The following is a 24,650-nucleotide window of genomic DNA, read 5'->3' on the forward strand; positions in this document are numbered from 1 at the left end:
CAATAATTGAACGATTTGCTGTAATAAAAAGTTAAATTGCATAAAATTAATATTGATCCAAATTAAGCCATTTGTCTCCCTTCCCTTTTCGGGTCCACAAACACGATTATTGCTTTGGCTGTTACAAACCAAATACAATCACAAGTTGCAATCACAGCTTGTTTTCTGCCCTTTGCTCCCCCTCCCCAGCTCCTTTCTCTTGCAGGGGAGAAGGCAGCTTTTGGATTTTCCTGAGCACCAGGATGCTTCTCTCACCTTGGCACATGCTCCAGCCTCAAATATTTGCAGGAGGGACCACAGTGGACCAGGAAGGAGGAAATACCCCATTGACAGACTTCAGAGCCAGTTCCCTTCTGCTTTCTCTTCCCCTCCACCATTTTCTCATGAAGATAATTGGAAAGGAAGGAAGGAGCTATAAATACCTCTGGAAATTAAAAGGAGCATGTATAGTCCTGGCAGAGAGGGAAAATATCTGGAGGGTCTTGGCTCCTCTCTCCTACACCTACTGGCAAGTGTTTACTTTGAAATTTCTCATTTGTGTCCTCTGGGATTACAGGCAAAACAATATTTGACAGCCCAGGAAAACTGCGGTTTCTATGGAGCCAGGGATGGAAATCTGGCTCGGAGTAAAGCAGGCGCAGGAAAGCAGGGTCTTAAAAACGAGAGAGCCTCTGCAGTGGGATGTGGGAAAAGATGCCCCCACTGCCTGCAGTGAACCTCAGAGCAGGGATGTGGCAAGAAAAGCACTCCTGGAGCTGGTGAATGGAGCCGGATTTCCAATGTCCACCTGCAGGTCGACACAGCACCTGAATTTCCAGCATCCACAGCACCGCACAGGATCCCCACAGCACTGCCCAGACAAACCCTGGGTTTCCTGGAAAACCCCCTAGCTGCCATTCCCATCCCCATGCCCATGCCCAGGAGCAGCTCGAGGCAGCAGCCTCCCCATCAAAACCTTCTCTCCACAAGCCAGGGAGCTGCTGCTCAGTGGCTCTGGGACATCACTGCTGGAACCAGAATTTGCTGGGGCAGAGTGAAGCAGAAGGAAATCCAGGCTTGCCTGGGTAGGAAACACATTTTTGCTGCATCTGGGCTTGTTCCAGAGCAAGTGCCTGAGTGCAGGGCAAGTAGCCAGGTCCAGACCCCAGCCTGGGAGTCAGAGAAAGTTCATGGGACTAAAGAGGTTTCAAACCAAACATTCCTGGCTCAGGGAAGCAGGGCTGTTCCTGCAGAGCCATTCCAAACCAGCCCCAGTGCCAAACAGGTTTATTCTATAAACTTTGCAGATGCTGAGGCAGGGCAGAGTTACTGAAATAGCTCTCAATGGGCAGGTTTGGGGCTAAGCTGCCACGTAAAACTCCACGGAAATATTCGAGGTGAGCAGCTGGGGCCAAACTCTGCCAGAACTCAGCCCAGAGCATCACTCAGGACCAGGGACAGCTCCCGACTGCAGTTCCTGGTGGGCTGGATTTACCAGGACCAGGGAGGAAGGAAAGGAAAGGGAAAGGCAATTGTACATTCAGCTCAACCCTGGATTGTTCTTTCACCATGTTCAGCTGAGCTTTACAGTGCTTAATTTAAAGTGCTGTTCCGTGTGGGAAACTCGTAAAACAACATGATCCATATTTATTATCTCTTGATGGTTCTGACTGAAGTCTTCCCATTTGGTGAGATTAAGGGGAGGCAGAAAAGGCTCGTGCTGCTGTGCCAGCTCTGCCAGAGGGTCACACATGGGTCTGTGCAGATTCACTATTGTATTTGCTGGGAGTGTCCCAACAAAGGCAGGACGGATGCATCTGACTCCACGTTCTCAGAAGGCTGATTTATTACTTTATAATACTATATTATATTAAAGAATACTATACTATGCTAAAGAATACAGAAAGGATACGTACAGAATGCTAAAAAGATAATAATAAAAACTCGTGACTCTTTCCAGAGTCTTGACACAGCTTGACCCTGATTGGCCAAAGAGTCAAAACAACTCACATCAGAATCTAATGAAACAATCACCTGTGGGGAAACAATCTCTAAACACATTCTACATGAAAAAAACCACAAAAAAAGCAAATAATATGAGAATTATTTCCCTTTTCTCTGAAGCTTCTCAGCTTCCCAGGAGAAAAATCCTGCACAAAAGGATTTTTTCAGAGAATGTAAATGCCACAACTGACCACGCTTGCTGCTCCGCTTGGCCACTCTTGCTGCACAAGGAAGAGTCTGCAGAAGACACTGCCCTTGCCAACATCAGCCTCCTGCCCCTTATCTCCCACTCCTTCCCCTCCAGGAAAACACAAACCAGCACCTCCCAAAGCCTTGGAGAAAGGCTTTTGTCCACCTGCAGGTGGACAACCCACCGCCACACACCCTCAGGAGCTTAAAGAGAAGAGGAAACCATAGCTAAACCTTATTTTCCTTAACAAGTAGGTAGAGCCCAGCAGCCTAATCTGTCCTTTTCCCTGGGAATCCACCGTGAGCAGCTGCCCCAGTCCTGCCCGCGCCTCGCAGCCGCTCTCCAGCCGAGCTCTGCTCCTGCCTATTCTCTGATGCCTTGTTGTCCTCCAAAGTGAACATGAATTGCTGCCAGCTCAAATTAGCATCTCCTCACACTCGGCCAACTGAGCTGCTGGAGGAGGAGAAGGAGTCAGGATCTTCCAGCCTTTAGAGTTTGTTCAGCTTCTGTTACACACTGCCTGATAGCTGATGGGTGCCTTTGGAAGTTGGGTGTCTCTGTCTCCTCTCAGATGGGAACCTGGCTCTTCTTGGAGAAGCCATGGAGCAAACCTCTTGCACAGGGATCTCAGGCAAGGCTCTGAGGAGGTTAAACGTTGTACACAGGACAGAGAAGCAGCAGCAGTTGAGCCAAAGGTAGCAAGGGCAGGGTCTCAGCAGGAGATGCCAAGGATGGTTATAAAACTGCAAACCAACCAACCAAGCCAACCTACAACAACAAACTGGCCCCAGAAACAGCTCAGTTATCTGCAGCTGGCAGCAGCAGCAGCTCCTGCAGGACATCCTTGTGCAGGAGTTGGGGAAGAGGGGAATCCCTACTGCATTTCCTCAGAAACATGAATTACTGCAGGGACTGAGCTGGAGGAAGAAAACCTTTCACTGGGGCCGTTGGTTATTTGATTGTGTGTGGTTGATTGCACAGCTTTGGTGTCTGGCTGCCACACATGACATCCCCCTGGAAATGGCATTTGGCTGCCAAAAAAATGAACAGGAGCCATAAAAACCCCCAGCTCAATCCAGATACTTTTGCCTGGTTATTTTTGATTGTCCTTCCAGTCTGCTTGCAGACCCTGTGGACGAGGATAGGCTTTTTATTGACCAGATAGCTGTGGCTGTAATCTCTCTGAAAATGCACATTAAAGGAATTTTAAAATCGAGATTATCTCCCTGAGTAGTCCTTAATGACTCCTTTGCAGCTGTTACAATGCTTATGTAAATATTGCCAGTGAATATTTAAGGCTCTATTAAAGAGAAATTTACTGTGCTGTCCATAATTGAATCTCTACATAAATCCCACTGCACAGGTTGGCTCTCTGGGGAGTCACTGCCTCCCTGTTCAGCTCAGTGTCAGAATCCTCCCCTTCAGAGTCCTTATGTGATTGTGGATATGATGCCTGCAGCATCCTTGGAGAGACACAAACCCCTGGAGGGGACCTGCACCCCAACTCCTTTAACTTAACCTTAAAATCAAAATGTAGGAATGGTGTTCAAGTAGGGGAAAAAAGTTAAACTAGGAAGATGTAACAAAATGTGATTGAATTCAGTATAAATTAATATTCCAGGTGGGAGCAGTACATGTGTATGTATGCACAACTGCCATCAGCTCTTTTGTTCTGAAGCTGGAGGAGCATGAAAACAGAAACTCGTCTCCTATCTGAGCTCAAACCTGCCAGAAGTAGCTGAGACATGAGGAGAGGCTTTGGCACTTCACTGGGCTCACGAAGAGAAAGCCAAATGAATTCAGATTCATCTGCACTTGAAAAGCCACTTCTGTGCAGGGCTGGAGCAGCAGATGGATGGAGAACAGGAGCACCAGGATCCTCCAGAGCATCTCCCACCACCCAGCACCGCAGTGCCCAGGGCAGGAGCTGAACCAAGAGCTGAGCCACACCAATTCCAGCTTTCCCAGTGATGCTCTGAAAGATCTTTACAATGAACGGAACAAGATGGAGCTCTCTGGACCAGATGGGCCTTTTCTTCTCCTTCTCCATCACCAGGTCTCAGTCTGCCCACACACACCTTCCCCTGTGGCAGTGGCATCCCCTTGGTCTCAACCCACAGCCACACACTCCCAGGAGCTTAAAGAGAAGAGAAAACCAAAGATCACAGCTCGCTGAACCTTACTTTTCTTAATAATTATTATTATTGAACATTTACAAGCAAATATAGCATCAGGATCTTAGGAAGATTTAATGGAAAAAAAATTAATTTTCCTAAACTAATGAAGTACTTGAGCTCCAGGGCAACAACTGCTAATGGTGCTTCTATCTCAGCTGAAGAGGCAAAAATTGTGTTTAATAGTAATTTTAAATATAGATTTGAGGTTCTTTCCCATAAATCATGAAGTCAGATAAGGACTGCGCATAATAACTTGTCAGATTACATAAACAAAACTGATTTCAAACACTTTAAAAAACACTTTTATTCCATTTGCAAGGCTGCATGCTTGTGAGGAGACTTCACATCTGCCTGAGCCACCATGCACTTAACCCTTCACTCGTGGCAGCTCTTCCTATTTAACAGCACCAAACATGGTCAACACACAGCCTTTAAAAAAAGAATTTAAATTGTATGGACATGAGCTCGTCCAGGGAGGGATCCTGGCAGGAGTGCTCAAGGAGGAGAGCTGCTTCCCATGCAGGGGTGTTGGGCACCTGTGAGGAGCTGGAGGGGACCATGTGTGACATCAGCCCAGCCAGGCACCAGATGTGTGTGATGGTGTCCACAGGGGTCTGATGATGAGGGAAGACACGAGGATCTGATTCCATGTTTCAGAAGGCTGGATTTATTATTTTATGATATATATTACATTAAAACTGTACTAAAAGAATAGAAGAAAAGGTTTCATCAGAAGGCTGGCTAAGCTAAGACTAGAAAGGAAAGAATGATAACAAAGGTTTGAGGCTCGGGCAGAGAGTCTGAGCCAGCTGGGCTGTGATTGGCCATTAATTAGAAACAACCACATGAGCCCAATCCCAGATGCACCTGTTGCATTCCACAGCAGCAGATAACCATTGCTTACATTTTGTTCCTGAGGCCTCTCAGCTTCTCAGGAGGAAAAATCCTAAGGAAAGGATTTTCCATAAAAGATTTCTGCGACAGATGTGCCAGGAGATCCTGGGGTCAAAAGCATCCAAACCCTCTGCTGGTGGCTCAGGGCTGCTTTCCTCCAGGTTTCCAGCCCCAGCAGCCTCCCAGCTCCTGCTCACAGGAGCATTGTCCTTCCACCATGAGCCCTGCATGCCAGGGAAATGCAGCATCCATCAGTTTTATTCCCTGTGTGCTGCCCTGAGACACCTCTCAGCTGCTGCCCTGCTGAGCTATTACCCTGAATGTAAATAATGGCCCGTGCTGTTCCACTCCTTCACAAGAGCTGCTTTTTTAATGCTTCCCTCCCGGAATCCCTCTTCCCCCAAGCACCCCAGCACTGCAGGCTGCCACGTTACTGTAGTGGAACCCCCTGAGCAGAGCAGCACCCTCAGCTCAGCATCCCCAGGGCTTTCACTGAGGCAGCAAACACTCCTGTCTCTCTGATACATTGAAAACGTCAGGATGATCATTAACATCCTCCCTGAACCTCTGCTCCCTTCAGGAAAGAGATGCTAGGGGAAAAAAAAACCCTCAAACACACTCAGAAGTGTCTGTAGGCAAATACTGGGGGATTTGTACCGTGAGCCCTCCAAATTCACCATCCTCTCATCTTGGACCATCCCTAAATCCCCACTGCCTGGACAACCATCCATCCCCAGTGTGAGGGCCTGTTGGTTACCAGGAATTGTCACTAGCTTGTGCTGAACTGAACATCCCTATGAGGGAATGCCTGGGTTCAAGCAGTGGCTCACACTGAACCCTCTGTCCTTGGCCAAGGTGTGTGGAGGGAGCAGGGCCAGAGCTGCCAGCAGGATCACCTTTAAGGGCCAGTGGGAACTGGGACTCCTTGGAGAGCCCAAAAACCACTTCCCTTCTCCAGAGCAAGCAGAGGGACCTAATCTCTCCATCCCAAATGCCCTACCCTTTTCAGTGCTTTATAAACTTTTTATCCAGCTGTAAAATTTCTAATTATCTGAGGTAACTAACCAACGTTGCATGAACTCAAACCGAGACTATTCCAGTCAAATACATAATTAAAAATTTCTGCTGTGCTGGTTCCTTCCCCCAGTTACATAAATTACTGTGCAGGGTGCAGCACCACAGCTGGGACCCCAGCTTGGTGATCCTGCTTGTGGTAAATGCCAGCACCAGGAGGGATGAGCTGCACCCTGCCCTTGCCCCCAGTGCTGCAGCACTGGCTCTCCTGGCAGCGTTCTCAGCTCTCCCAGATGTCATTCCCTGCTCTCTCTGTCTGCACTTTGGAGAGCCACAAGCACTGGGAGCCCCAGGAGCAGGCTCAGCTGGCAGAGAGGGTGCCAGGATTAGAGCAAAGCACATCCTCAGCTCAGAATCCACTCTGGGAAACGTTTTTCTGTAAGGACTCAGCAGCAACTGGGGACTGGAAAGCCACAAAGAAGAGAGATTGTGGCAGGGGGAAGCTGATGCTCCCAGCTTCTCCAGGCTAGGCCTGTCCCAGCTGCTGGGACCTCAGTGTTTGCATCTCACTGAGAATCAGGAAACTTCTGTGCCTCCTCAAGCTGTGCCAGAAAACCTGATTTTCCTCCTAATGATTCACCTGCCTCCACACTGCATCAAAGACATCAAGTGGGTCTCATAGCAACTGCCAGATTAACACTTCTCCCTAAGCCAGGCCTATCACCACGAGGGGAAGGGCTGGAAGGGAATGTGTGTGATGCCAGCTGGGAAACAGGAGCAATTCCCCCTGACTGCCACATCCCTGCCAGGGGTGAGCTGCCACTGGGCCCTTAGAAAGGACAAGCAGGGGCTGAGCCCCTGGCTCTTAAATAACCTCTGCCCTGGCCTGACCAAGCCTGGAAGGCTCCTGTGTGCCATGTTCAGGATTCCCTCAGCTTCCCACAGTCCATGTGTGTAGCTAAAGGACATGAAATAAAATGACACACATGCTGGAACCTCCAAGGTCAAAAGAAAGGGAGTATAGTTTCTGACTCCAACATTTATAGACTTTAAAAAGTGACAGTGGATTGGAGGATGAAAGTGCCACCTCTCCAATGACACTGGACAAACCAACAATGCATCAAATTTCTCCTCCTCTAGAAAGGAATGTAAAACAATAATTATTTACATAAAAGAAGAACTTAATTACAAGAATATAAGCATCAGAAGGCTTAGGAGAACTTAGAAGAGCAGGCAACACATGTCCTCTCCATGAGCAGGGAGAGGGTCTGTCACTATAGGAAACGAAAGAACACAAGCACACACCACTATTTTCAAAGTGAAGAAAAAAAAGAAGTTTATTTTCTGACTCTAACATTTATAGTTTTCTAAAAGTGACAGCAGATTGGACGGTGACAGTGCCACCTCTCCAATGACACTGGTCAAACTAACAGTCTATCAACTCTCTCTTCTTCTATAAAAGAGTGTAAAACAATGAGCTATTTACAAAAAGTGTGTAAGAAAGTTCACTACAAGAATGTCAACATTAAAAAGCTTAGAAAATCTTAAAAAACTAGAGTAACAAGGGTCTGCAGAAGCTTCCTGTGCTTGTGTCCATGCTCCATGTGCACTTTTGTTTGATGTGGAGTGTTGGGCATTTGTGTTTGGGAGTGCTGACAGAGGATGTCAGCCCTGTTCAGCTGCAGGAAGGGTTCAGGATCACAGAATCACAGAATCACAGAATCACAGTCTGGTTTGGGCTGGGAGGGACCTTGAAGTTCATCTCATTCCATCTCCTTGCCATGGGCAGGGACACCTCCCACTAAACCAGGTGCAGGAATATCTCCCACTGAACCAGGCTGTTCCATGGCCCCTTTTTCTCCAAGGGTGCTGCTGGAGCAGCCCCAGCCCAGGCTGGCTAGCTGGAAGTGGCAGAGGGAGGCCAGCCATGCCAAGTGCTCCTGGCAGCCGTCGCGCACAGGGGTGGACAAGCACGTCCTACTCCAGTCCAAATCCCTTTTAGATCAAAGGCATTTGACTCAGCCTAATTGCAAAGAGCCATCCCTCCTCCCCAGTCCAGCTGTAGGACTTCCCAGGCATCCTAATCCTGCTGCTGCCCCAGCTCTGAGCGTGGGCCCTGCCTGTGGGTGTCATGAGTCCCATCTCCCTGGCAGTACCGTGGCAAGAGGGGACAGGTCCAGAGCAGTCCTGGCAGTTTCTGTGGCATTTTTGGAAAGGGCTGTGGAAATCCAGTCCTTTGGGCCTCACTGCTGCTGCTTTGCCCGAGCATTTCCAGCCTGTCCTTCATCTCTGGGATTTACCCTGCTATCTACAGCACTGATCAGCAATGCCAGGGAGCTGGCAGGACCTTGTGACCCCATGCCTATCATGCCACAGCTCTGGGGATTTTGCTTAGCAGGGCAGCTGGATGCAAAGACATCTCCAGTGGGAGTGTTTAACAGCTCCTCACCACAGATTATTGGAGGGTGCTTTAAACCCCAGGGCCATTATCTGAGCCTAATTTTCCGTTCCAGCCCCTAACATTTCAATTTCCCCCTTCACTGATCTCTGGCTTTAATGGCTCTCCCAAGCTTTCCTCAAGTTGTGAAGTGCCCATTTGGTACCATTCCTGCTGCATCCTACCAATGCCTCATCTTCTTTCTTTCTTTCTCACACCCCTTTCCCTTTTCTCCTCCTTTTCACCTTGAAAGCACAGCCTCAATGTCCTCTCTTCCCTGGGAACCGCAGCACTGGCCCTGCCCCTGCGGGGCCTGCTGCATTCGCCCTCTTGGCTCCCTCACATGGGGCTGCAGCTGGGCCCTGGGAAGGAATTTCATGGAGCTTGGGAACCTTCACTTCCCCTTTTCTTTCCTCTCTTTGCAAGCCAGGCTGGCACTCCCTGAGCTGACACTTCATGCCTCTCTGGCAGGACTGAGGGCGGTTCTTGGCCACCAAACAGCTCCGAATCCATTCAGTGGGGCCCAGCAACCCTCGGTGGTCTCCAGTGGCTTGGGGGGCTCTCATCCCCCTGCTTTGTCTGCTCTGTCCATGTGCCCAGGGCTTTTGGCTGGTTGCCACCAGTGAGGCTGCACTGTCCAGTCTCTTCCCAGCCCCCTGGGGATGGGATGCTCGGGCTTTGGCAGCTGCTGCTCGGTGTCACTCAGCTGTCACTGCCTTTGTGCCTGCCAGCAGGCTGTCTCCCCACTGGGAGAGGGGCTTCTCACCCACTCCCACTCTCCCTGGCACTAAGCAGTGCTGTGGGCACTGGAGGGAGTTTTCTTGGGCTGCTTCTTTTCCCATCCTGCCTCGGAGTTGTTCCTCTGGGATGTGTGCACAGCCCTGCTCTGCCCTCCCCTCTGCTCAAGGAGAGGTGACCTCAGTGCCTTTGGGAGTCAATTATTCAAAGCCAGACAATTCTAAAACCTGCCAACACTTGGGGAAAGGGGTTTATTGGCATTTAAACTATTAGTCCTGGCACCTGGTTTTCAGCCATGCTCTCTGCTGGACTTGGAAAAATGCTGGACACTGAGCCAGGTTCTGGGATAAGGGACACTGAGCCAGCTTCTGGGATAAGGGACACTGAGCCAGGTTCTGGGACAGGGGACACGGAACCAGGTTCTGGGACAAGGGACACTGAGCCAGGTTCTGCCCAGGTGATGTGGGACATGCACCCACAGCAAAGCTTCAGCCTGCCAGTGTCTGCCCAGGAGAGACAGGTTTTGAGGGTTTCTGTCTCCTTAACCCCTGGGAGAATGCCAGGGCAAATACACCAGCCCAAACATTAACAGCATCCATGGATGCAGAATGGCTTTGGCCAAGAGGCTCTTAGGGCTGATTGAAAGCAAATTGGTGATTGTGGGGCTTTTTCTCTCCCAGGGGCTGAGCATGGCTAACTGCTCCAATGGACAGCTTTATGGACTGTTACATGGATATGGCTCTTCCCATGGCTTCACAGACCCATTTCACAAATGGTGCTGGCTGCAATCCACTGCTTTGTGCCGAGCTGCTGGTTGGGACATTGTCGTGGAGGCTGAAGCAACGAGGAGGAAAACAGGGATGAGAAATAGGTAGGGAAAAACAAATGTCAAGCTGTGCTTTTTCTAGTGCAAGGGCAGAGTACTGGCTGGGCTTTTAAGAAGGGAAGGATGGGCTGGAAATTGGAAAGGTGCTGGGGGAGGGTGGCAGGGTGGCTGCTGTACCTACAAGCACTCAGGACCCCTGGCCAGCCAGTCCTGGGATGGGATGATGCATTCTGAGTGCCCACATTGAGCCTGTTAGTGCTGTCCATCGGACTTCAGGCTTTGTGCTCCTGTGGTGGTGTTCACAGGGGTCCCAGGATGAGGGAAGAGATGAGAATCTTCCCTGTTTCAGAAGGCTGATTTATTATTTTATTATATATATTATATTAAAAGAAAATGATCTGTTAAAATTATACTAAAAGAATAGAAGAAAGGATTTCATCAGAAGGCTTGAAAGGAAAGGAATGGAATGATAATAAAATCTTGTGACTGACCAGAGAGTCCGGGACAGCTGGACTGTGATTGGCCATTAATTAGAAACAACCAACATGGACCAATCAAAGATGCCCCTGCTGCATTCCACAGCAGCAGATAATTATTATTTTTCTTTTCATCTGAGGCTTCTCAGCTTCTTAGGAGAAAAATCCTGGCCAAGGGATTTTTCCAAAAATACCATGGCTACATGCTCCTGCCAGTGAATCCTGGGATCTATTCCTAAACACGGTGTTATTGAAGGCCAGAGTGAGTATCAGGCAGAGAAATCAACTGTTCCCTGATCTAAGCTGACTGGAATCAATTGCTGCAGGGGGAAAGTGCCCGTCAGCCACCTCAGAGCCCTCAGGCAGGTCAATAACCACACCTGGGAGGACACGCTCGCCTGCAGGGGTGGATGTGTTTCCCCTGGCACTACTGCTTGAGTGATGCCCTGCTGTGCTCTGTGACCTGGGTGTCACACGGGCTTCACGCTGCGATGTCACCTTGCCCCCAAGGGCCACCAGGGCTTTTGCTCCTCCTGCTTTCATCCTGCTGTGGCAGAAGCGAGGAGCTGGCTCCCAGGACACCCACCACCAGCTCCCGCCTCCGTCCTCTGCGCCAGCCACAGCATTTATTCATGCTTGAAAATTTGCAAGGGAAAGATAATAACCCCCCCAAGAAAGTCTGTCCTTGTTTTGGCCTGACAAGGAACTTAGACAAATGTCAGTTTTCAGTTAAAATCATGCTCGGAAGATGAGCAGGAACAATGGGGATTTCATTCTGCTACGTTTATTAAACACAGAGAGACATGTCACTGCTGGCAGAGCCAAGCAGGTCCCACAGCCCTGGGGCTCAGTCCCTGCCAGCATCAGAAATACCCAAGATTAGATCCAGTTCAAGCCTGGCATTTGAAACCTGGGGACTGCATCCTGAGTCCTTAGGAGAAGCCCCAGTGGAAAGCCAGTCCACAGCACAAGTCATGAGCAGCTGCCCTGCCCATCCCAGGTGGGCTGAGGGAGATTTTGGGCTGAGCCCACTCTGGACTGAGCCCACCATGGACCAGCCCCATCACAGAGTGAGCCCACCATGGGCTGTGCTGACATGTGCCATGCGGGCTCCTCCACTGCAGCACCCTCGGGGCTCTTCCTCTCCAAGCCCTCCTGCCATAACTCATCTCTGCTGAGAGGCGTCGCTGCCTTGAACTGCTTATTAGCCCAAATTGCCTGGCAGTAACAAACTGCTCTCTCATCTCTCATCATTCACCGGGAGCACCGGGTGCGGCCAAGAGTGGTGACAGAGCCGGGCACATCGACATCTCGCTGTGCCATGGGGCACCATGGGCTGCTTCAGCGAGGGCAGCAGGGATAAACCCTCTGTTCTGCAGCAGAACTTACTGAGGGATTGTGGCTGCAGCTCTCCTCACAGAGAGGGGTCAGCTAATAATAATAAGGGGTCAGCTGATTCCAATTTTAATAAGAGGTTTTGTTCAGGCTTGCTTGGGCTGCGCCATCCGCCAGGAGTTGGGCAGTGCTGGGGGTTGGCACCTGCCTGGGGAGGGGGAAGCAGGGAGTAGGGATGAGCTGCTGGGCAACCTTATCCATCAGTGTTCCCTCTGCTGTGCCACTGAGCCCCTCTGCCACCACAGGCACCCACATGGGGCCCCCCATCCCTGTCCCCCATCCCCTTGGGGACCTAAGGGCACCTCTCTGAGTGAGAGAGCGTGGAGATCTTGGCTGTGAGACCCATCAGCTGGGATGATGTACTTACACTTTTAATAAGAAATAGCACTTGATACAGAACCGTTGCAGCATTTATTGAACCAAAGTGCCTTCCGCTGCTTCAGTGCAGAGCCCTGAAGCCTGTCCTGGATGATTTAAGAATGATCCATCTGGAAAATGATGCAGACAATTTGTTACATCCAGCCAGAGAGCCATAGAAACCACCATAACAAGCTTAAATGATTTCAGCATCACTACATCATCCAGCCCCAGCCAATCTTCCTCAGAGCTGGGGTTGCCTATCCTGCATGGCTCCTCTTCCTGAAGCTGAGGCTGCTCCTGCAGCCCATCCTGTTGCTGCATCCAGGCTTCTAGTCAATGCTTTGTGGGACATGGGGGACCCCTTTCCACCTTCCCACTGTTTGTCTCACCCCCCCACCCTCCCAAATCCCTATTTTAAGACAAGAAGCTCTAAGCAGCTCACAAACCCTCCCGGTGGGCTCCTCTGGCTGCCAGCAGCACGGGTGCCTGTTGATGGTTACCACCTCGCCCTGGGTAAATCAAGGCTTCGGTTTTCAAAATAGCGTGTTGATTGAAGCTTAAAATATCCCCAGCAATTACTTCGCCCCGGTATAATTATAATAATTAAACTTGGATAATGCTTAGTCCTACTTTTTATCAGAACTGTGTGCTGCGGCACAGTGTGTGGTGTTTTGTTTCCAGCCTCATTTTCCAGCCTCGCCCCGCCGAGCAGCGCTGGAAGGGACATGAGCTGGCAGTCTCCAGTGCTGACAAGGGGACGGTGACCCTGTCACAGCCCCTCCAGCCCTGGGCACCACTCGTGGCACCGTTTAACCCAGGGCATGGTGTGTGGTGCATGGCCCTTGCTGCACGGCGGGACGAGCAGCAGGAGGGGATGCTCCCGGCTCCATGCTGGGGCAGTGGGTGCTGGAGGGAGTAGGGATGCTGGTTCTTCCCTTTGGCTGCTTGCCTCGTCCCACCCCAATCCCTCTCCCACAGCTCAGCACAATATTTCTCCCTCCACGCTCCCAGCAGCGTCACTTGGAACAGCTCAGGCTGGTGAGTACGTTTCCGGCTGTGATAAATAGCAGGGAAAGGAATGAGAACCTAACACTGTATTTCATGCCCTGAAATCCCACTTGCATCTGGAAATGAACAGAGTTCTCTGGTTGATATATGCAGCTCTGAGGCCATTCGCATCCTGTTCGCTTGTACACATTGTCTCGGTGATTTAAGCTGGCAATTTGGCCTTAAAATGAAGAGCAGCTCACTTTGTCCCTCCCCGTTTTTCTATATATTTTCCTGCAGAATGGAGCTTTTTGGAGATTGGCTGGGCTGGGGCTGGGCATCCTCTCTGGTCTGGCACGGAGAGTTGTGGAGGGTGCTGGCACTGCAGGAAGGCTGCTGCCACAGCCTGGGAATGCAAGTGGCAGGTGGCTGTGCTGGTCTCTCTGTCATCCCAGATCATCCCTCTTCAAAGCCAACATGGCCACCAATGAAAGCTTTTCCCCTTTTCCAGGTCAGATGGCATTGTGAGGATGACAGCTATGCTGTCCCACGGTGCCCTGGGGAAGGGGGATGCTGTGGGAGCAAGGGGGGCTATGGGAGCTGTCCCTGCTGCCTGGCAAGAGCCCTCCTTGTGCTGCCTAGTCCCCACATCTGTCTGTCCATCTGTCTGTCCATCTGTTGAGCAGCAGAGCAGGGCCAGCCTGAGTGTGACCCATCATCGCCTGGTCCACACCCAATGTGCAAACCAGAGCCACCACTTACCTGCTCACAGCCAGGACTCCTCCTTGGGTAAAAGATGTAGCTGGGTGAAGTGATTTCACAGCAGAGCTGTTTGTTTAAGGCATCTTTAGTGATGCTTAATTAACACCCCAACAGTCCTGTTCAATGGCTTCCCTCTTCCAAGCAGCTGTCCCAAGGCACACAGGGTCCCTTCAAAGCCCTGGGGGACACTGGGTGAGCCTGGGGACCTGGCACCCTCCCGCCTGTGCCATAGGGTGTGGAGGTGGCACTGCTGTGGCGGCGAGTCCAAGGGGATGCACAGGACCCTCTGCTCAGGATCAAGGCAGGGCCATTTCCCTGCTGCTCACCCGAGGTGTGCACAGCTGGGAACAGGGGGATTTCACCAGAAAGACTCCTTGCTGAGACATGGATCCCCCTGGAGACCAAACCAACCCCGTCCCCTCCCCAGGCACCGCGCGCGGAGGAACCCAGTCAGCAGCGGCTGCGCGGTTCTCATATCAGTTTTAATAGCAACATCAGAGTACTAAATATACAGAGGGCAAGGGGACAGGGTGGCATTTACAGTGCTTCCAAATACACGGCTTCCACGGACAGAGACAAATTAAAAACCGCTCAGGAAGAAAAAAGGTCCTTTTGGCACTGCCCCGGTTCGCGCCGTGGGCGGGTGGGGCAGCCACCATGCCAAAAGGTGACGGCGCTTCCATTGGGTGCCTCCTGGTGCAGGATTTTCCCAGGAAAAGAAAGAAGTACTCAGTGATGTAAAACCGGTTACAAAGTAAAACTGTCTCATGTTAGAAAACGGGTTTTGGCAAAATAAAAATAAAGTGTAAACTTCACTGTACATGTCCTATCAAACAAAAAATAAACCCCTTGGAACCTAAAATAGAAGAATCTGGGTCAGAAATCTGTGCCCTTAGTGTACATTTTTGTGCAACATATACTTTTTTCAAAGTAAATATTATCTTCACTCGTGACACTATTAAAAATGTACCTACAAATGCTGAGAGTAATTCTTAAAAATGTGTGAGAAGCGTTAGATGAGCTCAGGAGACCAAACCCACAGACTTGGAAATGGCAAGGGATTTCTTGCTGGTTTTGAAAAAATCGCGTACAGATTTAATATCTGGTTGAACGAAAATTCCAACCACATTCATCCTGAAATGGGTGGGCTGAGATAGGATAGATATATTTTTGTTCTATTTTATTTTTTTTTTAATTTTTTTTTTTACAAAATATATATTATGTGTAGAATATCTACTATTAAACTACCGTTTCAGCTGAACTACCTTCCTTCGCAAACAAGCTGCCAGTGGAGAAGAGGTAACCTGAAATCCGTCCCCGCGCCAGCTCTGCCATCGCTACGGTGACCTCCTGGCAGGCTCGGTGCCCTTGACCCCATGGTGTCCCATGGAGCACTGGTGTTCTCTGGAGCACGGCTCCTGCCACCACCACCGGCCGCCCTTTCTCCAGCTGGGAAGACAGAGTGAAGGTAAACGATCGGATCTGGAGAGACAGGCGGCTGCCCAGGACCGGCTCTGCCCGGGGTGCTGTGGGGTGAAGCCGCCCTCGGGGCTTCCAAAGGTCAGGGGATTGAGGAGCAAACCCTGCCTGCCCTACCTGTTGGTGCCATGATGTGGGAGCTCAGACCTGGAGCCCCAAACCTGCTCAGTTTGGTGCAGGATAAAGCCCACCGGTGCCAGTGGCAGCAGTGGCACTGACCCCTGGCCCGGTGGAAGCGGCGCATCCTGTGGCTCCTGCTCAGGGTTTGCAAGGGATGTGGAGGGAGGAGAGTCCCAGACAGTCCTGGGAAGCCTGGGCTTGCTGCAGAGCCCAAGGAGAGCCAACCTCTCCTTGCCATGGGTGGCTTGTGCCACGCCACATTCTCCTCTAAGAGCCACAAGTGACACACAGACACCCCATGACAGGTCTGGGGAATGTGGCAGCCTCTTGGCTGCCATGGTGTGTTTCTCAGGGACTGTTCAGGGGCTAAGGAATCTGGAAAATGAACTGAAAACAAACAAGCAGCAGCGGGCTGAGGGCTTACAGCAAAGCAAGGAGCAAAACTTTTCTTTTTTCAAGCTTCCAGGACCTAGGGGTGAGACGATGTGCCCAAAACATGACAAAGCTCCCACAGGAGCGTGTCTGAGAACACCACGCTTCCCTGCTTTTCCACGGTGGGAAGATCTCCTCAATAGACTATGCCATGGAAATGTGACTTTCTATTCTCATTTCTTTCTTGTTTTTTGGCTTTCATCAATAGGAAGGAATGAGATCAACACAGTTCATTTCTCTTCACTGTGCAAGACCTTGGGACGCCTGGATCCTGCCTCGTCCATCACTGCATCAGCAGCTCCATCCCAGCCCTTCCTCCTCCTCCTCTCCCTCCACTGCAGTGGCCCAGCATGGATGGGGGGAGGCTTCCTCTGATAAAGTGCAAGTGCTGTTGGTCCTTATAAATAAGGGAAGATTGTGCATCTACTTTTGTTCCCTGGTTCACTGCTCAGCTCCGGGGAGACCAGGACATGTCCTGCTGCAGACTGGGGGGGGGGAAGCTCATGCAAGTCCTGCCCTCTGAAACCTGTGCCCATGCTCAGGGTTGCAGTGATTCACCTTCCTTCTCTCTCCCTCTCTCTCTCTCTCACACACACACACACACACACACACGGTTTCCCTTCCTCTTCCCCAGCTCCACAGGGAATTTCCTGTGAGCCAGGTGCCTCTCCATCACCACTGCCATCACCATCACTGCTTGCACCAGTGCTGCCCTGGCATCTCCCAGCTCTGCCTGACAACTTCCCTGCGGGCAGCAGGTTCCATCCATGCAGAAACACAGAATGCTGCTTCGGATGCCCTGCAATGAAGGAGCTGAGATATATTTCTTGTCATACTGCTACCGCAATTACACTGGAATACCTGTGGGAATGAAATAAATAGGAAGATTAAGGGGAGAAGCACAAGGAACATGGCTCAAAGCTGGCGTGGATGGATTCCCATGAAGTCACAAAGGGAGGAGAGCCTGTGGGCAAGGGCTGCACCACTGACACCAGCATCACAGAAAAAGCCCCAGGACACTGAGATGACCCTGGAGTAGTTGCTCAGACTCCACAGTTCCCAAGGACAGACACTCCCCACGTTCCCCAGGGATAGCTAAAGCTTTGGGGGCCACTGCTCTAGCAAGACACTGTCTCCTCTTCTCCCTGGAGGCATCCAATGCTCTGGAGAGCAGGACATGAGCCACCCAGGAGACACAGCTCTGCCCAGGGGATGGTTGGCTCAAGTCCGCAGGTAATTGTCAGGGCTGGCAAGGAAGACTTCTGTCTGAGGCAGCGTCCAAAAATTCAGGACAAATAATCCAGACTGTGCAATTCCATGGGAAAAGGACAGAAAAGGACACGGGAACAAGAGACCGCACGCGTGGCTATGCGCAACACCACAGGGTTCTACTTTTTTGTTTGTTTGTTTTTAAACTGCACGTTCATTATCATAAAGAAAAGGAGCTGAGTAATCAGTGGGGGAGTAGAAACGTGGATCTGGATAATTCTAAAAAACCACTAGTATTTACCAAGGGCAGTTTACAAAAAGAACTGGAGGACTTTGGTCTGATCTCTGCTATTGTTTCCACCCTTTTAACATTGAAGGGACCCAAGTGAGACCCATCCCAGTGTCTGATGTGCAGCACGGCATGGCAGCACCTGACTCCATGGAAAGACTTGGACAGAGGGTTTAGGGTCAGCACCCACGAACACCACCCACCCCAGCAGGAGCTGGACGGGCGTGGACGTGTTTCTAGAGCAACACACCAAACTGGAGCCTGCAAAATTGTGCTTCCCCGGCAAAAATTCCCTTTAAACACAATTAAGAGATCTCCAGGATTGTGGACAGCCGGCTGTGTCTTCTCCTGCTGCAGCAGAGCCAGCCAAGACTGGGAGAACAAAGGAAGAGGCTCTCTCAATCCCACAGCCCCAGGCTGGGGAAGGAGGACACGAGCTCCTTCCTCTGGTTTCTCACACAGGGCTGAGTAAACTTTGGTGCTGTGGCCAACTCAGAAGCCATTTTCCAAAAACCTTCCCACACCCCATTCCTGAAATCTTTTCTTCTGTGCCAAGAGAGACCCACCTCTTGGAAGTCCACCCCTAAAATCTGCCCCGTCCAGCCCCAAGGTGTCATGCCTAGCACGGCAGAAATCACAGCACTGTGGACACGGGGCAGGCTCAGGCTTTCCAGCTTCTTCCCATCGATCTTGATGATGTATCGGGATAGAGAAGCCTGGAAATACCTTCAGCACTGCCTTGAGCCATGCTCTGGATGGTTTTGGGAAGCTTTTCCTCTGCTTCCCGCCGGCAGCACAGCCCCAGCTGTCTCCCACCACGGTCACGTCGCTGGAAAAGCATTTCCAAAAAGAACCAAAATTATATATATATATGTATACATACATATATATGTCTATACATACACACACACACGTATATATATGTATATATGTCTACCTATATATACACATATAGGTTGACAGGCAAGCTGCCAAAGTAGAAAACATCAGATCACCCAGTTTGCATGATGCGTGTTAAAGAAATGAGACTTTTAGCCCATGACATCTTCTTTAAAAATGAGTATTTAAGATCTTCAAAAATTGCTACAGTACAAAAAGTGTTTGTGTGTGTATATATATATATATATTTTCTCTCTACATATACCGTATGTATGGACTGGAATGGATGACCCCACCAGAAGAGATGCCCCACTTGTCCTCCACAACATTTCCAGGCGTTATTGTCTCAGCTCTTTGCAAAGTCTTTGCATCGGTTCATGGCACATAATGGTAATTATTGGCACAGGTTCAGAGTCACCGTCCATGGCCGGGCTCCAGGCGCTTATCCTTCCCTTTCCATCCCTTTGCTGGTTCCTCCTCCTCCTCCTCCTCCTCCTCTTCCTCCTCCTCCTCCTCCACGGGATTCTTTACTCGCACACTTTCCTTTCTCTCCTCCCAAAAACGTGCTCCTTGACAACGCAGTTACCTATAGGCGTGTTCATTTTTATAAAAATATATTTGGCCCATAGAACGCTGCTCTTTGAGTCTCCTACTGGTAAACAGAAATGGTAGGTACAGGTAACCCATTATTTTTTTATATTTTTTACAGGTTCACCAATGGAATCCTGTTGAGGACGAGAAGAAAAAGAAAGATTAAGTCATGACAGGGAATTTGCACCAAGTCTTGCATCTCTGCTTGGATGATCTCTTACAGCCTAGAGGTTTCCTCCTCCTTCCCCCTTGGCTGTGGAGCTGTGGGATTTTTGGGGGAGCAGGGTATCAGTGACCTCCTCCTCCTCCTTCTCTGCAGCTTCTGGTCTGTGCTGGGGATTGGGACCACTACTTCTCTCTCCTCAGGCCCTTTTCCAGGGTGGTATTTACTCCAGATCATCCCTGCATTCTGCAGCTTCTCACACTCGGGCCTCGAGCAGCAAGTGCTCTGGCAGATGAGCAGATGATGACAAGCACTAACAAGATTTTCTAAAGTTAAATCTAAAGAATCAATAGGGAATTGGTTAAGCACCAAACCAGAGATCCTATCAAAGTCCTTAAGCTATTTATTTACCATCTACTGGAAGATGTCTTCCTATGCAATTTTGGACCCTCAATGTGAAGACAGTCACTCCCCATCACTGGCGTGTGGCCACTTGCTCTACATGTCTGTGACATTTAATGAGCTGTAGCACAGCTGGGTGTGCCAAAGACAGCTGCCAGCAGGTACCTACACCCTGTACAGCCACGCTCAGGATACACATTCCTAACCCACACATCCCTAATCTGTGCCCTCTGCCTGGCTGGGATCAGCATCCAGAATGTGCTATGCTTTTTGTTCCAAGATTCTTTCTCTAAAAAAACCACTATTTTTAAGCAAGATGCCCAATACACCATCTCCAAGAACAACCCTGAAGTCTTAATTAGCGAGACAGATTTTCCAGAGTCCTTAATCTCCTGTGCTGGGGCTGTGCTGGGGCTGCTGCTACTCCTCCAAAGACAAGCTGGGATCTTTTATGATGACTCATTATCTGTTAATGTTAACACAAACCATTTGCTGTTGTTAGGCAGAACGGGGCCAGCAGCAGCTGCTGCCGTGTTCCAGCGTGGCTTTACCACACACTGCTGTCAGCTCCCGCTGCTCTGTGCCAGGGCAGGGTCAGGCTGGTGTCACCAAACCAGCACAGCTGCTGGCCCCAAAGTGTCCCCTCCCTGCCAGAGGTGCCCAGCATCCCGTGGCTCCTGGTGGGCACTGGTTAATGCTCAACAGCAGGGTGTACAATCGGTGTTGTATCCCAAATAGCCTCTTTGTGCAAAGTAGGTCAGCGCTTGATCAACCTTACAGATTTTTGTATAATCTCATTCCATGGGGTTTTTCAGTCAAAGAGAGCGGGATTAAGGACAAGAATAATGCGGAATCTCAAACTTCATTTCAGAAAGCCCCAAAGCCAGGATGAAATCAAGCCAAACCAGCCATCCTGTGCTGTGGTGCCTGGACAAAGCCACTCAAGTCTTTGGCACGTGTCCTGTGCTGGTCTGCAGAGCAGTGCTGCTCCTGCCTCTGTCTGGGTGCTCCTCCAGTGCCACTGGCACCAGGCAAGAGAAGCTTTCCTTTTCATCCCTCCCTTCAGGCAGCTGCTGGCAGCTGCTGCTGAGGTGTGACATCCACCGAGGTGTGACATCTACCAAGGAGCTGGTGCTCCAGTGGGGCCCAGAAGCCAGCGCAGGCAATCTGCTGGAAAGCTCCACCAGCTGCTTGCCACGGGCAGCCCTGCCTGCTGTGGGGAGGGATGGTGCCCTGACAGGGACCATGCCTGCAGCACAGGAACCCTCCCTGTGGCTCCTGCTGGCACAGGAGGAATCTGACCCCAGGAAATAGCTTCAACATCTGCTCCCTGTGTACCTGGATGAGTTTTACCAGGTTTTCTGACACAAATGTGGCACTGCCTGCAGCTCTCTAGGCTAGAGGTGCTTTGCAGTGCTGTCCATTATATCTGTTGCCTCAACTGCTCAGTCCTCACACCAGGCTCACAGTGTGTCAGATGTGAAGTTCACATTAAATTCCAACTTGGCTCCCAGTAGTCATCTTAACAAAACATCTGCAGCACCTCTGTCCTGCCACCCCTGTCCTGGGACATGCCACCTGCCTTGTGCCTCCAGCTCTGGCCCCACACCATCAGGAGCACTAATGTGCACACAAGACAGCTCAGAGCTGTGAAGCGCTGTCAATTAAAATGTGCAAAACACCAGGAGAAAGGGGCTGTGAGGAGAAAGCTGCATGTAGCCCCTCCAGCCAGAAAGCTGCACATGCTCCAGATTATCCCTCTCTGCTGTGGTGCAGTGGGTCAACAGCAACTGTCCCCTTCAGGTGACCTTGCTGCAGCTGTGGATGCCAGCCAGGAAATACTCATTCCCCCGGAAACGGTGCAGCCCAAGCAGCTGCATCTCCTTTTCCACCAGCCTCTCCCCTAGAAACGAGAGCTGGAGAGGCATCCTCCATGCCTCCACTCCCTTGCTTCCCTCCATCCCACTGCTCCTCTGGCACTTGGCAGCTGGTGACAACACAAGGCAACCGCGGTGGCAGGGACAGGCTGGTAGGGACAGCCTAGCAGGGAGCTCATCTCCATGCCATCTGCACCTTACACAGTGACACATGAAAGCTTGGAATGCTCATTTCACCTGAGGGATTTCCCAACAGCACCTCGTTTCAGCTGGGACACACACCACTTATGCAAGTGTGTCCCAGAAACACGCTGGTGCAAACACACCTGTGCAGAGTAAACGTGCAGAGAACAGGCAGAACAGGTTTGGGATCAATCTCATTTTGTTATCCTTAATGAAACCAAACAGCAGCTTCCAGAATTGCATCTGTAATTGAAGTGCCATTACAGAGGTAATGCTGCAGGTACGAGCCCAATAGATTTTTCCAGAGTGCGTCAATGTGCGTTTTATGGATTCCATGAAAACGGATCAATGAGAATTTCAAGGATTTAATAAGGCGTAATGGAATGGCTTCAGGCTATTTAAAGAAATCTATGGAGGTGACCAGGGCACAGTCTTTGGCCTGGGGTTTCACAGGACCTGGGGCAGGAGCAGTGGGATCCATACAGGATTCCAACAGTGCTTCAAGCTGTTCCTTCCTTCCCTCTGCCTGAGGCATGGAGAGCTGTAGGTGGCATTGAGTGTAGCTGGCTTGCTTTATATGTTATTTAATTCACTTTAAGCCAATGGCAAGACTTCCCAAACTATAAAACTGAGGGTGGAAAAGGCCCAGTGAGTTATTACTGAGGCAGGTGTTCCCTGCAGATCCCCCATGCTCATTCTCCTGCTGCCCTCACTCCTGGCACCAGCTCCTGCCTGGGTTCCTTTGCCCTCTGCTCCCTGAGACAATGGCCACAACAACAGAGTCAGAGAAAAAAACATGAGCATATCAGTGGATGGGGAGTGAGAGCCTCTCACCTTCACCAGTGCAGCTGCTGCAACCAGGAGAGGCTCTGGGGAGGGCAGTGGGGCCATGCCAGGTGAATCCCTGCTCTCTGTGCCCCATTGTGCTGGCACACACCTCAACTGCCCTGTCTAGACACCACAGCCCCAGCACGGCCAAGATCATTAACTTTTTATTCCCTTCCATTCTAATCTAATTATATTTCTGTGTTCAATAGCTGTGCATAATGTTAAACAGGCTATTCCAAGTGAGCAGCAGCCAGGGAAGGCTGGAAATTTCATTTACACTGAATATATGATTCATTACAGCAGGGACTTGGGACAGAGCTATTAATTCACCTGCGCACGTGCCTCAAGCGGGCACCGCTGCCCAGGGCGAGCTGGCACACACAGACTTTTCCTGTCTTTTCCTGCCACTGCTATCAGCTGTGCCACCTTCAAAAGTGACACAAGGAGGTGAAAACGGCTTAGGCCAACTCAAGGAAAGAGAAGGGAATCCCCAAAGATCGTACTGTTGCAACCAGAACAACACTGCACTCCTTCAGTCACAGCAACACCCCAGGGGTGACCGGCTGCTGGGGACTGTGCTCGAAGGGTTGGCCTTGCAGAGCAGCAGGAGAAGGAGGAGAAGGAGGAGGAAGAGGAGGAGGAGGAGGACCCCAGCACCCTTGCAGTGAGCATGGAAGTGTTCATGACAGCAAACATCACCAAATGAGCTTTCAGATACTGGTGGAGCGTGCATGCTCCAACGAGGCAGGCTGTCCATCATGCCACCAGAGGTTAATTACAGATCAGGCCATTTCCCAGCACGGAAATTACTGTGGCTTGCTGAGGTTTCAGAGGTGGGCTGGAACCATGGGATCAGGCTGAACTTCAAGGCTGCCCCAGGCACTCTTTGCTTTTGAATCCTTGTCCATCCCAGTCCCTCCCCGTTAGTGTTGGCCTGTCTGCAATGAACCTCCCTGGAAAAGGGAGCCTCGTTTGGCTCCCAGTGCCCCATCCACGGCATGGAATGAGTCCAGTCACACTGAAGGAAGTGCAGGAGGGAGGATGGCACCAGGCAGGGTACGATGGGCATAGCGGGGGCGCAGGATGGATGTGGGATGGGTGCAGGGAGCGCGGTACGTACCAGGAAACAGCCCGCTGGCGTCTGCCCTGCCCCCAGAAGTCAAACAGGCTTCGGCCAGTCAGCAGGAGATTTCAAACCATTTCTCAGACACAAAGGCCACGGGAATAAGATGCCGGTCAGAAGAAGAGGGTCTGCAGTGAGCAGAAAGAGGGGCTTGTACACGCTGGTACGTAACACACACGGCGCAAGCCGGGGCGGCCTGCTGCACAGTCAGCTGTTCTACATCTCTCTGCAGCAATGCTTTGAGTGGGCCTGGGCTCACCAGGCTGCCTGGAAGTGCTCTGGGACAGAGGGTCCCAGAGGGCATCCCTGGATGGTGAAAAAGCCATGATCTCTGCTAGCCAGAACACAGGCACTCTCTGTCACCTGGCTGGAGTTCATATCAAACCAAGGCTTGTGGACACCCAACAAAATGGTGTGACAATCCCTGCCAGTTCTCCACCTCCTGAGATGTGAAGAAACCCTGGAAAATGCAGCAGGAATGAGCAGAACCCCGCACACAAGCAAGAGATGCTGATTGAAAAGGCATCAATGTTGGCTGAAAGGCATTAAATTGTTGGCTCCAGGCCTGTCCTTGGGGCAGGCAGATCTGGGCTGTGGCTGCCACACATGTCGTGGTTCCTCAAGGCTGTCTGGAGCATCAGCTGCTCATTTTCTCCCTCAAAACTCTCTGCCTGGCTTCCCCTCTACCTTTGATGGGGACACACATTTACCATATGGTGAAACCACACCAGCACGCAGTGAAAGCACTCTGGAGACAGCCTGTGGTGTGGGAAACGTCGCTCCCAACCCCACTGCTCCTGATCCCCACCTCGGGCAGGCAAGGGGCTGGCAGAGCA

General features: G+C 50.8%; 1 protein-coding gene across 1 annotated transcript in view; it reads right to left on the bottom strand.

Moving 5' to 3' along the window:
* Positions 1-14,703: 14,703 nt before the first annotated feature.
* Positions 14,704-24,650, bottom strand: part of AJAP1 (adherens junctions associated protein 1) — a 38,114-nt gene continuing 28,167 nt past the window's right edge. The window contains exons 5-6 of the mRNA XM_077190385.1: positions 23,812-23,942; positions 14,704-19,372 (exon numbers count right to left, since the gene is read on the bottom strand). Of these exons, the coding sequence (XP_077046500.1) occupies positions 23,870-23,942 (73 nt within the window). The 3' untranslated portion in view covers positions 14,704-19,372; positions 23,812-23,869. The remainder of the gene's footprint in view (positions 19,373-23,811; positions 23,943-24,650) is intronic.

This window comes from Agelaius phoeniceus, chromosome 24 (genome assembly GCF_051311805.1).
Source record: "Agelaius phoeniceus isolate bAgePho1 chromosome 24, bAgePho1.hap1, whole genome shotgun sequence".
Taxonomy (NCBI): Eukaryota; Metazoa; Chordata; class Aves; order Passeriformes; family Icteridae; genus Agelaius; species Agelaius phoeniceus.